General features: G+C 34.5%; 2 protein-coding genes across 4 annotated transcripts in view; both read left to right on the top strand.

Annotated features, from left to right (window-relative positions):
* The first annotated feature begins 826 nt into the window (after positions 1 to 826).
* mav (maverick) lies at positions 827 to 13710 on the top strand. Its single transcript, XM_069061102.1, has 3 exons — positions 827 to 1147; positions 1805 to 1913; positions 12651 to 13710. The coding sequence occupies exons 1-3, from the start codon at positions 1025 to 1027 to the stop codon at positions 13442 to 13444; spliced, it is 1026 nt and encodes a 341-aa protein (XP_068917203.1). The 5' UTR covers positions 827 to 1024; the 3' UTR covers positions 13445 to 13710.
* A 1057-nt stretch (positions 13711 to 14767) lies between these two features.
* The window catches only part of Asph (Aspartyl beta-hydroxylase), a 31518-nt gene continuing 30492 nt past the window's right edge, over positions 14768 to 15793 (top strand). The window contains exon 1 of one of the 3 annotated variants that reach the window (XM_069059964.1): positions 14768 to 15006. The gene's annotated coding sequence lies outside the window, so the exon portion shown is untranslated. The remainder of the gene's footprint in view (positions 15007 to 15793) is intronic. The other 2 variants (XM_069059962.1, XM_069059965.1) reach the window with 2 other exon arrangements.

Genomic DNA, 15793 nt, shown 5'->3' with positions numbered 1-15793 from the left:
CTCTAGGTCCAAATCGCTACCCATGTGACCATTCCACTATCGATTCATTTGAGACGGTGGCTAAAAGATGGCGCTGACTTCAGTACATAATATGTTAGGTTATGACGCGACCACTTTTAAAAACAAGTTTCGATCACAATTTTAAAAATGAATTGAGTAAATTCAGAACAATGTGAAGTTCCTGATACCAAAAAAAAAAAAAAAAACTGGACTTGACTGGTGTGAATGGACATAGAAATCCAGTCAATACTTGATTTTTTTAAAATTAATTTCTAATTGCATTTTAATTGCAATTAATTTCACTTCACACTTTCTACATAAATTAAGTGAAACATGATAATTACCAGTTTTGGTAATATATTTCTCCAACATGTGTCTAGTAGACTTCATAAACTCTTTGATCTGACGATTGTAAAACAACAAGAAGAAATAGAATAGTCGCTGCCTGCGAGCTGAAGATTAATATTTACGTAAAAATATGTTTAAAATGTCTTTCAGAAATAGCGTATTTTTGAAAAATGACGTATACCTAATATTTTTACTTTTGTCGTACCGTTTTGGATTGAAAAAAAAATGTTCCGAGAGAGAATTTGACTTTTGTGAATGTGGTTTTTGTATTTGTGATTTGTAAGTTTTGGAGGGTTACCCGAAGTGGCGACATTCCGGTAGGTTGAGGTGAAGTCGTCGAAATGTGAAAAGCTCCGAAACGGCGGTACGATTAGCGGTAATCGTTACGTGGGGGTTAAGTTTTAGGAAGAAGAGCGGGCCGACCATCCCCCGTTTCTGTACGGTTAGGGGTGGTCTGGGGTGTTTCCTGAAAGCAGGTCCCCCCCGCGAATCGTGATATAAAAGTGTGAGTGGCGGTAAGCGCGTGAGTTTAGTTCAACCGCTACAACGTTTGGTTGCTGACGGCTAGCTAGCTGACGACGGTGTCGGCGGGTTGCGCGCCAGTGCAAGTGCATGTGCAGGTGCATAGTGAGTGAAGTGAGTGCGCTAGTCACTGATGCCGGCTTAGCCCCCGGCTATGGGCGGCAACTTGTGGGCTACGACAGCGGCGTGGACGTTCTTGTATCTAGTGCAAGTGCTAAGTGCGGACCGCAGCCTCTTCCAAGACCTCGGTCTTAACACCCCTCCGGACGTCACCAAGGTACCGCACCGGAGCGCACCCGCGCCCGACTTTACCTCGCACAATTCCTCCCCCACGAACGTGACGAATTTTAGCGCTTCCGCGGAAATCCAGGACTCGAGGGTTCGCCGCTGGTACCGTTACACTCTTTGCTGATTCGATCCGGGACAAAATTTTTTCATAAATTACAAGGTTGCATCCTTGTGACCGTTATTTGGAGTTCCGGCAGGTAATACCCGTCTTAGGGAATCCCGGATCAACCGACCGGAACTTAGATTTTCCACTCTCCGTAACCCAGAGCCGGCCCTGAACGGATGATACAGAAAAGCTGATTTTGATGCAATCATGAAATAAAAAAAATTAATCGGACTGTCGGATCGATCATTTTACGGGAGCCGACTCGTTTTACAAATCGAGATGAGACGATGATCGAAATTTTTTGATGGTTTCGGTGTTTGTTATTTTGATTATTAGCTGGCTCTGTCACGCATGTGGTGGTCTCCCGCCAAAACTGTCGTTGAGTGTTGAGCTCGGGAAGTTAAAATAGAAACGGGAGCAACCTTCGTTTCGACACTGAAATCTCTGTTTAACATCATCAAAACTTATTGTTTTGCTGTGAGGATGTTACTCTCTATGAATCCAACCACTTGTTGCTTATTCCACATCCTTTTTCCACAGATCAACATTAGTCAGGACGAATACACTCGCATGATGAGCATCTATCTCGACAGTCGTCAACAACATTCGACAGACATTTCCATTCCTAAGCTTATCACATTCTACACTGGTAAGTAAAAAATCGACCGACATTTTGTCCATCAAGTGCAATAAAAAACTAACATTGAACACGTCAAATGTGTTCATGCAAACAAAATAAAGCCAAAATAAACTCATCCCCGAGGCTGTTTGATAAAACGAACTTATTAAGTATCGTGATTATTTTGGAATTTCCTATCCAAATTAATATTGAGACATGAAAGTATAATAAGAACGTGCCGCCTATGTTTTGTCACAACTTGCACCGTCATTATCATTATAATGACCGGTGCAACGGGAACTAATGACATCATCAGAATTTACACGTAAGCTCCATATCGCAAAAAGCACACCTCAATTATTTTATGCCAAATCATTCGGAGCTATCTCCTAGGTTCATTAGAAAAATTTTCACATCGACTAACAATTGTACAGTTTTCTGGTATAAAATCACGAGAACTCCGGTCGTTTAAGCAAATTTTCAAAAATTAACTGTTTTGTCAATTGCAACAGAATTTCATCAGAAGAGGTTTACGAAATATCATGAACGATTACAGTAAAAAAAAGTTAAATAATGGCAACTGACTGATATTTTTATTTTTAATTAATTTAATTTAATTTTAATTTTTCGTTCTTGTGTGGTTGCAACTGACAATTGTTGATTTTTCGTCTGTAAGTGTGTCAGACTGTAATTTACATTGTGAGCAACCTTGTCAACGGACATCTGTAAAATTGGAGTAGACACGTTCCGTGGTAAAAATTCAGTTGAGATTAAACTGTCATTAGCAATCTCGTTGACTTTAAATTTCATAAAATAGATTCAAAACGTCTCGTGTCGTGATTAACATGAAATAGTCATACCTGTAAATAATTTTTTCGTATTATTTGTATTATTATGTTGTTAACATTGAAATCTCGACAAGAGGTGTCTTTCCATTTCGGGATTTCCCATTGCGTGACACTGAAAATTTGTATTTGTTGCGTTTCATTTCATAACGTTGTTTCGAGATTTAACATCAATCAAAATGTAGGAAAGAAACTGAGAATGAAAAAAGAGGTACTTAGTGTTAACGATATCAGTTGACTTGTCCTTAATCTCTCGCAAAATTAGCTCGAACGGTAAAATACCGTCATCAGTCAATTTTTACATCGACGATACACTTCGGTTTTGCAGTCTGATGCAAAAGTAGCAGATGCCCCTTGAAATTGCAGCGAGCGTAAACAACAAAAAAATATAATTAATTTGTTAACCATCGAAAGACTTGTTGCTGTTGATAAGTTAAGATAAAAAAAGTAGTACAGATGGTTGCAAATAACTAAAAAAAAATTTCAATAAGTATCGTTGTAAAAATAGGAATAGTTCAGAATAAAATATTGATCGTACATTTTTTCAAAACATGTTTTTGATGAAAACAATTTTCAGTTTTAAAAAATGAAAAAAAAAATGGGCAACTGTTGTTTTGTATTCTCTGCACTTAAATTAGTTGGCAAGCTTCATAAACTTTTGGTGCCGCTATTCGTTGTCGATGATTTATAAACTAATCTCTTTAGAAAGTGGTGACCGATCGCCAAAGGTATTGGTTAATGTGATTTTAACTGCACATCTCCAATTTCTCATCATTAGTACTCTTAAAAATAAAAATGAGGATAAATCTCATTATCTGACAACTGATCAGGATTTGTGCGAGAAAAAATACAAACAACTTAAATTAGGAGTGTCAAAAAAAAATCTCGTAACTAGGAATTGTCATAAAATTTGATAAGGTGTAATTGTAATGGAAGGTTGATTATTATTAATTAAAAAAATTAACTTCGCCAGTACCTAATTCTTGTATGTCTGGTTCATTAAGTGAACAGTAAAACGTAAAGGTGGTTTCGTACCTAGGTTGCTGAGCTAAACGACTGTTGATGATTAAAAAGTGCCTCAAGTATTTTGTCTGATGAATCGCGTATTTTAAGCTTATAAACTTAATAAAAAATAAAAATATCCACACATTTTTATTCCAAGAATTTAAAATGGAGAGAGAGAGAGAGAGAGATAGATATAGTGCCTATAATTAGTGTGGCTCGGGTTTAAATTTTAAAGGAAGCTTGATAGAAGCTGAAGATAAAACTTACCTGATGAAAAATTATTAAGAAAACGGCTAGCTTGTATTTTTACATTTATTTTGAATTTTATATTTGGTATTCGGGCATTAATTTAATGTTCCGTGTTCCAAACCAGCTACACGTTTAAGATAAGTGTAATTATCAATTTCAAGTTTGAAGTGGAAGATTGCAAATTTTTGCAAATCTCCTCAATCTATTGTGGTACCTTGTTGTGTTTCGTGTTTGTAAGAAAGGCACCACACAAACTTTTTGTGTGGAGTATTAGAAGTTGATGCAACACATTGCCAGGACCAGACAATATTCTTTTCATTTATTCTAGTTCTAGTACAACGCACTTCTGGATTCTAGTTGTTAAACCAACTAAGCCCAAAACTGACAAAACTGATCCGTCATCACACAGATCAATATCTCTTACGTGTACACTCTGTAATTTGATAAAAAAAATCTATAGAGAAAAGACATCAGTGGTACCTAAAAGTGCATAAAATAAACTAATCAATCCGGACATCGAAAACGCCTTTACTACTTTTCAAAAAGTTCTAATTGTGTTCTTTCTCCTCTGATAAGCTTTCGCACTGCCAAGAGAAGCAACGTCTAATTGAAAATTTAGTCCTGTTGGATGCTGTTCAAAATAATCAAAACACAGTCTTAAGACTTTCACTAACACTTTCTGTACAGCCCCTGCTCACATTGTGTATACTTTCTTAAAAAAAAACAACTAAATCTCCCTTACGTCACAAGGGTTATAATAAACAAAGCTCACCCCGAAAGTAAAAGGATTTATGGATGCTTTAAAATCGAAACTTTGTAATCAAATAATTAATGCAAATAAAATTGTGGATATTATACAGGGTGTCAGAATTCCACCGACAAGCTTTCAGGGCTGATTCAATGATCAAAAATAGGCATAAAACTCTTAATACATATGGGATAAAAAATGCTTAGTTTGCGAGATAATCACCAAAAAACGTAAAAGCTATCTGAATCTCTTAGATTTTTTTATTTATCTGTGCATTGAACACGGGGAGGCGAAATTTTCAGTTCCTTTATGTGTTTGTACGTTTCAGCAATAAATCCCACCCGATTGCTTTTAAAACTGCTGGTAAACCTTTTTAGTCTATATCTCGCAAACTAAGCGTTTTTGACCCCATACGTATTAAGAGTTTTATGCTTATTTTTGATCATACAATCAGCCCTGAAAGTTTGTCGGTGGAATTCTGACACACCCTGTATGCATTGGCGTCAAGTGTACAGTGATACAGTGTACCAGGTATCCGTGAAGCACTTTAATTTAAGAAAAAAATCAATTTCGATTCAACCGTATCATTTGAGACACAAGTGAGGTGTTCATTAAAACTTTCTTTGTTTTTTTATTGCAAATAACATGCTCTTGACGTATGCTTCGAATGGCGTATTTTTAGAACCATTTCTCATGTCAAACTATGAACCAATAATTTATGCCTAATTAGTTGATTTATTATACAAATTTCAATATCCGAATTAGTTAATGAAATCTGCTGTTTCTTAAGAGTCATTGATAAATATAAAATATCCTGAACAAACACCTGTTCGTGGAAGATAATTTATAACATTCAAACCTCATTCATATTATAATTGACTAATAGGTGGGTTTGTTAATAATACTAAATTCCTACGATCACACCGCAATTGTCTTGAGCTAAACAGTAGATACAATTTCCATTATTGAATTTTAAAACGTTTTGTTTAATATCGAACTGAGGCTGGTCATAAAATATTTGTCTCATTTGGAGTAATCGAGATCAGTTATGATTTGTAAGAGTTGACATAACATTTAAGTCGCGGCTATGATCTTACAATAATTAATGAAAATTGATACGCTTGTAGAAGACTTTATTTCTTCATTATCTATAACATTAAGGTCTGTCAATTAATCAAACTCTCTATAGAAACGCAGGTTTAATTAACAAAAAATATTGATGTCAAATAATTTTGTAGAGGAAGCTGCCTAATTAACTCACATTTTAACAAAACTGTTACAACGTCGGATCATTAAATGAAAAGCAAACAGAAATATACAAAACCTGTACTTTACCACATTCGGAAGAAGGAAAAAAAATATCCGTTTGGTAGATCACGCTGTTTATATTATCCGTTTACATTATCCGTTTACAAAGTTAGCCTAAAGTATTATTCCAATCTGTAAGAACGATTGTTCGACCAATTGGTCACCAGCAAAAGAATGCTCGACTGGAAGTCTACAACAACTCCTGTGTGAGTTATTACCGGTATTATATGTTTGTATGGCGCTTTATAACCGCATACATATTCAGCGAGAAATGTGTTGACTGTATGCAGTTTTATAATTAAACGGAAGGGTAAATTGCTGCAAAAGTACCAGTACCATACAAATTAAGAACAGTAAAACAATTTCTCAACGAAATCCTGTTCATTTCTGCTGCCTGATCGGTTATATTTGCGAGTTTTTTCGGTGATTTATTTGGTAAAATATTTTACAAAAAAATTATCAGTGAGGTTCTTCCGTTAAGATTAATTGCGAAGCTGACAGAGATAATTGCGGTGGAAATCAGCAAAGGTCAGAATATAATTAGTAGATTTCTAAGCAGAAGCATACCTGCTTATTCGAAAAAATTGTTGGTATGACAGTGGTTATTTTTAACAGCATTGTAGCCTAGTTTTTGGGGAGCCTAGAACGCACAATAAATAAAGAAGAAAAATGTCAGGACATTAAAATGGCCTAGAAAGTTTTAAAATAACAGAAAAATCACTGTATAAAAATTATCTGTGACAAATGATGACATCATAAAAGGATTTTGACGGCGACACGCAATGCTCGTTCGCAAACTTTTAAATAGACTGTCTCTTCCCATTAAATAAATAATAAACAAATAGAGTAGGTAATAATTATGAAGTAAACACGGTAATAAAAATTTATTGGTGTATTAAATCGGTCAGTTCGCCAATTAACAATTACGCATATCAAAATAAATGTAAGAAAGGACTGCTTTTACTTCGTACTACATTTTGTTTCATAACAAACCAGCGGAATTTTAACTTTTGAACAATCACCATTTGCATTAAAGAGTCCATTTTGGCGGGAGACAGGTGTCGAACGAATGGACTTGTACCATTTACTAACTAACCAGGAACACTTAATATACAGATGCAAGTTACACAAACACTTTTTAAATCCTCGGTGAAATTACGAACCATTGGTGAAACATTTATGATAAATGATATTAAGATTAAAATTCGATGAAACATATTCAGAGCATAATTAAGGCGAACATATATTTACGTGCACGTTCTAATTTTACTCGAACGTAAAATCGTTTACATTAAAAAAAGTTGAAAATAATTCAATTAAAACGAGTAACCAAAAACGCTCCCGTTGGACCGTGTCAAAACGATTTTACGAAAGGAAAACACAGATTTATAGTCACAGCAACCCTAAAATTGATTTAGTAAACGAGCAGGTGCAACTCTCTAACGTGAATGCAAAGAATACACTCGCGAGTAAACAACGGAATAATAAAAATTTGTGACAAGGGAACAACATTCCTACTCCTAATTACTACTCGCTCCTGCTAAACTTAAAAAGAAAACGATGTTTGAATAAAACCCTTCATTAAGACGTGTTTGTTGAAAAACAAATAGTTGTAAGTGTCTGAACGAACGATAGTGGTAATGAGATAATCCTTACGTTAACTGCGCCAGGAATAATAATGAAAAGCTGGGGAGACACCGAACTAATAAAATTCATTTTTTGACGTTATCGGGGATCGAAGTGTTTGATAGATTGGTAAAACGACACAATTTAAATTGAACGTTACCTTGACCCAAATATTTTATTACCCACGGTTTCTTTTACAAAAGTGTATCATTTCAAGCGAGAAAGATATTTTTGCAGTTTCCAAACAATTCGATATGTTCTCGTGAAAATAAGTTATCCTGGACATGAGAATGTATTTTTTCGAACTGAAAACGTACAAAGAATTTTAACAAACAAAATTACCAAAGATATTTAAGCAATATAAAATTATGATGCAACGCCGTATGAGTTCCATGACATGCTGGAATTCCATTATTTTCAGCGGAGGCATAATTTGGGTTCTTGAGTTTAGATTTTAAAGCGTGGTTCGCTATAAATAAGATTTTTGTCAAGTGTAGGTGGGTTGTAAGATCATTTTGTTATATAATGTTAAATGTTTTTGATACGCGTGTAATTTATACTTCCCAAATAATAATTCGGAAATATCAATGATAACGCAGTTTAACGCAAAATCTAATGTTATTAGTTAACCGCGGAAATTTATGATCTTTTTATTTACTACAAATGCGATTTATGTATCTACACATTTATAAAGACACTAAAAATATACAAATGTTGGTAGTTTGTCGCGTCACGAGTATTACGTTGGCGGAGTTACTTCTATAAATAAATTGGAAAAATCAAAAATAACTTATACCTTCGTTCCTTATGTTATCTGTAATCAAACTGGCGACAGACGGATTGTCCTTCGTCGCAGTTTTTGCTTCGTATCAAAATACAGATTTCGTTCAAATTACCATGTCTGATTAGATAATTTGGTTGGGGAAAATTCCAAAAGAAAAAAGTCGTTGATTTGTTAAATTTAATTGTCTTTCAATCTGAAGAGCTACAATTATTTTTTTTTAATTAAATACTTAAACCGCAAAGAATTTATAGTAGGTATACAGCGCAGGGATTTTCCAGGATTCCAGACTTCGTGTCCATTTTCGACGATTTCCGACGAATTGTTAAGATATCCGAAGAAATCCGAAAACTTCTGAGAATATATCGGAATTTACTAAAGATCTTTTGAACAAACAATAGTCTGTACCGCGTGCTTCCAAAAATGTCTGCCGTGAAAAACAAAAACATCGAAAACCGGTGGCTCTGCTTTATCACACAGAGACTAAGATTCACATAACCTTACTTTCAATTTGCGAATTACAGTGGGTGCACCTACGAGACGGCGGCACTGTCAAATGTTAGTAATGGTGACTCATTCGTTTAGGAACCGTTCAAAAACCAAAACTATTTTTGATCTTGCTGAAATTGTTGAAACACATGCACATCTCTTCGTTATTTTATGACAGTGCCTTCGTCATAACTATGCTAATAATGACATTTATGGTTGTATAATTCAAGTTAAGTCGTAACTTTACAAATCTATTGTTTTTTACAGGCGCTCGTGACCTGAACTTTTTTGAAACATACGGTATCTTTGTTAAATTATGTGATTGTATGAGAGTAATATTTGAATCATTGCGTGCTTCTAAAGTAAGTACCTACCTAAAGATCTTTGTACCTGCCTTCAGTAGGTATGTTATAATTAATGTTGTATATTTCAATAATGAATAGTCGCTGTCTGGGTTTTTAAATATTTAATTCCACATACGTATACTCTCATTTAATCGGTTTCACCTTTTAAAATGTCTCCTGAAGAAACAGAATTACATTAGCTTGATGATACAGAGAGAGCTCTGAATTCTATAATTACCACATTTCTGAAAAATATACTAAGTAAAACCCGATGTGTTTACTAACCCCAATACTATGGTATTTTTCATAAAAATCCAGAAGATTCCAAACTGCCAAGACACTGAAAACTAAACTAAAATTAAATCATAGTGTGCAGAAGTCGTCTTCAGAAAGCAAATCAGACACTGAAATTAGCATAAAATACGATGACACTACTGAAACATTTTCGGGATAAGATACAGATCACGCATAAAAGATAATTTTTCAAGATCATTACACTGATTCTGCGAACAAGTAAACCAAGCAATTAGATATGATATCTAACATAAATTTAATTGAATGTGATCACTTTTATGCAGTGAACCTAGTACATAGGTAGGACGATTTAATTTTAGAAAACAATGTGTTCTACATGAAATTTTTAAGAAGCGGAAAAGTAAAGAATGCTTTTGTTTGACCAAAAAGTAAACACTACATTGGCGATGTTCAACGGGAATACATTTTTATGGTCCAATTACATTCACTACTTTGGAACCCTTCCAATGATTACGATTATGGAAAAATTATTGAGACATATTCAGCGACGAAGAGTGCGTTTTAAATGATATTTTAGCCTCTTATTTTTTGTATTTCACAAATGTTTACTTAAGTAAATAGTTAAATACATACCAATTCGTATCCCACCTCCACCGGGCGGCACGGCAATTTTGCCGGAGTTCATACACTATTACGGATAATACTATCAAGTAATAGTGCAGTGCTTATAAACATAATTACCGGCGTCTCGCCTCCACATTTTGACTTTTTTGTGTTTTATGTTCTGTGTCAATGTTAAGGAATTTCCTCACGATGTGACATGAGTATAATAATATACCTTTTTGAATTTCAATCACTAATGTGTTCTCTAAGTCCAAAATTTTTAAATTTTTAAAAAGAGATTGCGGTACTATTCCTGTTGCTGAAATTATTATTGTTTTTTCTATTCCATCTGCAATCTTTTTAAAACGGTTATTATTTACAACATAAAACTCTGAGAAAGTAAGAATGTGTTATTTGAAAAATGTTTGGGAAGTGGAGGAATTCAGTCAGAATTTCTAGGGTTGCACTTAGAATTTCCTTAAATTGTTTTAGATTTCTGGACGCTGTTGAGGATTTTTACCACTTAATGAAATTTCCAAGGATTTCTTTGGGATGCATTGGATTTATTTAGCAAAAAAGGATTTTGTGGAGTACACTATTTTTGAAATAAACTAAAAAGTATGTAAATACCGACGGCGAAGACCACCAACGTGAACACAGCCGACACATTTATTATTTTTCCTTAATTTGCCCAAAAAATATTTACCGATGTAAAAAGTATTGTCAGCAGTCGGCATGTATGTTAATCATCTAAGGAAGGGAAAGCTGGTATTTAAATAACAGCCATAAAAATAGAATACAAAGACAGATGAGATTTTACCTGGTTGTGTTTATCTGTTTGTTGCTCAGCCGCTAGGAAGTGATAAAGACAAGTCTGTTAAAAGGAGCAAGTTCTTTTGAAGTGATACCTAAAATACATATTATTTATCGTGGTTAACGTACGGAAAGAAAGTACTTACTCAAACGAAATAGCACCAATGCAATCAAGCAAAAAGCCGATTCTTTTCATTTCCTGTTATTTATTGTAGATTGTAAATACGGACAAGATGATCCATTTCGGAAATTAAATTATTACTAAAAGAAATAATAAAAGTCAAGTATTCGTAGTACTTCCGGTGTTGGACTAATTAGGTAACTGTCAGTAACGTCGAGTCGAATATTTTGAACGGTAATTTTTGAAAAAAATCAACACCATTTCCAGTTGTGTAATTGTCAAAATGTTAACAACGTGGGCACAATAAATATCGGCTTCTTTGGGGTAACATTAACATCCTGTATGCTCTCATTAGAGTGAAGAGCTAAACGTTGTAGTGAGGAATTTTAACAGGTACTATCGCCCGAAAAAAGTTAATTGATGACTAATAGATGAAGATAAACAACTTCAGCAATTCAATTTAAATTTTTTGACACACATGTGCGACGGATTAATTTTATTCATAAATAATTCGAAAAGACGAGAATGTGTGAAGAAAGTCTACAATCGGAATAGGCGTTTAAGTGCTTTCAACAATGGCCATTCCGAGCCGATGCAATGCAGGCGGTTATTATTAAGCGGTCAAAGAAATGCAAAATTCATCGTTAAAAGTCATGATCTTTCATTAGTTTTACAGTCACGCTGAGAAAAAGTAAGAAGTACTGAACCGCAAGTCATTCGCTTGAATAAACGTTCGGAAGAGCGCGAATCGGAATTTTGATTTTATTTCGCAAAGTGCCAGACGCAAATCAGTTAAAATTTTAGAAAACGTTGTGTCGTGTACGATTTGATCCTTTCTGGTAGACGTTGACTTAGATGGCTGAATTTAAAATTAATTGAGTTAACCGATAAATATTTAAAAAACGGAGTTAATAACGTGCTGTTGTATATATTAGACATGCTACTAGCAATCAAGGAAATGATCTCGCGCCAAATATTTTGATGATTCATAGATAAAAAATGTATCACTAATTTATGTCCGCTTTTCAATAACTTTCGCACACAATATCTTAGATCCTTGATCGGTCCAATTTACTATCACATGATAATTACAATGATTAGTGAATGCGTAAATTGTAATTCGTTGTAAGGGACCTGTTTGTTTGAGTAATTGTAGGATTATCGCCTCGTGAATGAAAGTTTGTCGGTAGTACCGGTAGAAATGTAGTTGTAAGGGCAACGGCCACGTGTGTTTATAAACCTTGATGCGACTTCGGTGGCATAGTTGAGTAAGAACCGTGGATGATATGCATCGGTGTCCTAAAAATGGTGCAAGTTATTTTTACTCGTTTTCCAAATATTGCCATATAAAGCATGAGTTAACCAGGAACGTACAGAATGATTCTCAAAGTAGATTGAAAACAAATAAACCGGGAACCCACGTCCTCTGAATCACTGTTGCTTAAAAATGAGTTATTTGGAATGCCTTCGGGAATCTGACATGTTTTGCGCATAAATTTCTCGATTGCGATATTATCTGCATCTCAAGATTGAACGTAAATTGTTCGGACAAAAGTACATGATGACGTTTTCTTTTCCAGTGAAGAAGAATTGGTGGCCGAGCAGGGAGGATTCGACAAGGCTGAAATTTCCAGTTCGACGCAGCAGCGACGAAACGGAAGTCGAAAGCGCCCAACTCCGAATCCTTGCTCCCGCTTTCGTCGACGCCCATTCGACGGCGGTGCGAATCCAGGTGAACCAGGTCCTGGGAACGCGACGACGACGCACGCTGGAAGAAAAAGTCATCTACTTGTCGCAGAAATTGACAAAATGGTGTGAATTCGAAGTGACGAGTGCGGTGCAATCTTGGTTGAACGGCGAGAGAAACTTAGGTTTAGAACTAGTTTGCGTTGACTGTAAGACCAACTTCAGACCCGTGGAGGCCGCAATTAGTGCTTTAGTTTATCCAGAACATAGACGTTTCCGACGCGCGGCTTCTCCATACCAGCCGCTGAGACGGACAGACTGCAGGGAGTCGAGGAAGGGCAGCAAAAGAAAGTGTTGCAGGCACAACATGAATGTTAAATTTGCGGAGCTGAAGTTTCCGGAGATGAGTTCCATCGTGCAGCCTAAGTCTTACGAGGCGGGCTTCTGCCAAGGACAGTGTCCACCCAACTACAACCACGCCACTAATCATTCGCGGATCCAGAGCCTCTTGCATCAGATGGACCGCAAAAATGCCAAACGACTAAACCGAAGAGCTATACCCAAAGCTTGCTGCGCTCCTTCAAAACTGGAGCCTCTAGAAATCCTTAGGGTCAATCCCAGTGACGGGACGAAGCTCATCGTGGAGAAATGGGATAATATGCAAGTTGTCGAATGCGCGTGTTCCTAGTGTAGATATGCCAGATATTTTAGAAAAAATTTACGGGTCAATCGAGCATTTCTACATTAACTTTAGAATTCTTAAGTTGCTGTGATATTATATGTATTGTACATTGTTAAGTATTTATGTTACATTATGTGTCATCTGTCAGTTATATTTATAATTTCTCATTGTAAATGTATCTCCTTGAAAGTATTATTTTAACTCATTTTTTATATTTAATTTAATATTACTGTGTAATGTACGTACTGATGATGTTTATCAGTTTTGTAGTACTCAAGTTTTTTATTCCACATCCAATCCAACCCTATCGAGCATAAAAAAAAATAATTAAAACCTAGTCAGAAACTTGAACGATCGCTGTTCGCACTTGGGCCAGATCCTTCTTAAAGAGACTCCCTTCTGATTAGTTGAAAGTCCAGATACACTCGTTAAGATGTAAAATTCACTTTGAAGGCTGTCACACACGTACACGGAATGTTTGGTTCAACTTAAGAAATCTCCCTTCACTGGTATCATGCAGGCTATTCTGTTTGGATGTCTATTAAAAATGGTGTACCGCATTCTTTTGGCATTACGCAAGGACGTAGGTCAAAATCTAAGTGGAAAAAATTGATATAGAAAATACGTACGTGTAATATGTTTAGGTAGTATTTTAGGTAATATTTTAACTCTCTATCATATTGTTTCGAGCAATGGCGTAATAAGAAAAGAATGAAGGAAACAGAAAAAAAGAATGTTTTATTACAATTTTGCAATATTTATATCCGATTTATGCTTACGACTTAGCTGATAAAACCGCAAGTAGTGCTTGATTGCTTTTCTAGATTGTAATAAAATATATTTTTTCTACAAAATTTCCGTCAAGCGAAATAATTACATCTCTTAGCTGGTGATTTGAAGTTTAACGTTAATAATAAATTTTAACTTAAATAATAAAATAATAAATTTCACGTACTCAAATAAGAAATAGTAACTAGCTTTTTGTGGTATTAATTTAGTTTTTGTTGCTAAAATATCATTCATACATGTAGTTGAGAAATATTTAAAAGCTGCTATTTCTCTGCCATCTATCGGCTTTTCATTCAATAACATTTTACAGTTTTTTTTAGCGCATTTTACCCATTTTGAAAATATACTACGTACTTAAATATTAAATTCTTTAATTTTTATAACAATTTCAAAATTATAAACGATAACTTAATTTGTACATTTGGAATCTAAAAATTGTAGTTCTGTTGATTGTGCATATGTGGCAGCACAATGCACTACATCAACTGCGTCTGAATTAAAAGCAGAAACCTGTAATAATCAGTTTTTGTTAATGTTTATTATAATTTGTTTAGTTTTTACAAATTTAATTTGTGAACTATGGTTAAATAATACAGTTTTTTTAAACTTTTTTGTTAATATAATCGTTTTTGTTTAACTACTTATATTTGCAAAAGAAAAAAGTTTTTAGTTGAAATATTTAATTAGTGTTGTTATTTAATTTTTTCCTGTTCAGCCAGAATTAGTTTCTTGTAGAATTCTGGAGTCATCAAGTTATATACCTAGGCAATTTAGCACAGGTAAGTGATGATGTGCAATAAATAACGTGTAACCTAACCTCACATTATGTGGGTTTGTGGGTAGGTATATGAATATCATCGAGTTTTTAAAAATATTTTTTGAAGGAAGAGGTAAAAATAAAAAGCCATACTATGAGAAAAAAGAATCTAGGGTAACTGTTGTTATTACTTTACCTAATGTGTGATAAATGTCTCAACCCGGCACCGATTTTTGTAAACAAGTGGCATAATAATTCAGCAACTGCAGTAGTGTGTGCAGTTTTTTTAAATAACTAAATTTTACAAATAAAAAAATTCAAAATCGATTTGACAACGTACACTAGAAATAAAAAACTAATTTTTTGATATAACATCAAACGAATTATACAGTTGATCGAGAAAAAAAGATGGGCAAAAGACAGAAAATAAAACTTTTGGGAAACATGTGGCGTAGCATCAATAACAGAAACAGTGATAATGAAGAGAGATTTGATTTTACTAAAACTGCCGCAAATAAGGTTGTGCATGTTAATCCGTTTTCTTCGTTCCTATTTCGAAAATGGAATTATGTATATCTATATCATAAATACCTATTTCGTCTTCTGGAGTGAAAAACCATTTTTTTTAACTAAATTTTTGCAAACGTCAAAATTTACAAGTGAGTTTATTGTTACGACGCACTTTTTCAAAAATGTTGTTTTTCACAACCACTCCTTTCATTTTTGTACCAATATATAATTGTATAATTGCTGTGCTGTATGTTCATATAAATAAAATTTCTCAACGATGTTGACTTACAGATACAGAT

Source organism: Tenebrio molitor, chromosome X, assembly GCF_963966145.1.
Source record: "Tenebrio molitor chromosome X, icTenMoli1.1, whole genome shotgun sequence".
NCBI lineage: Eukaryota > Metazoa > Arthropoda > Insecta > Coleoptera > Tenebrionidae > Tenebrio > Tenebrio molitor.
This window is presented reverse-complemented; position numbering and strand designations above follow the sequence as displayed.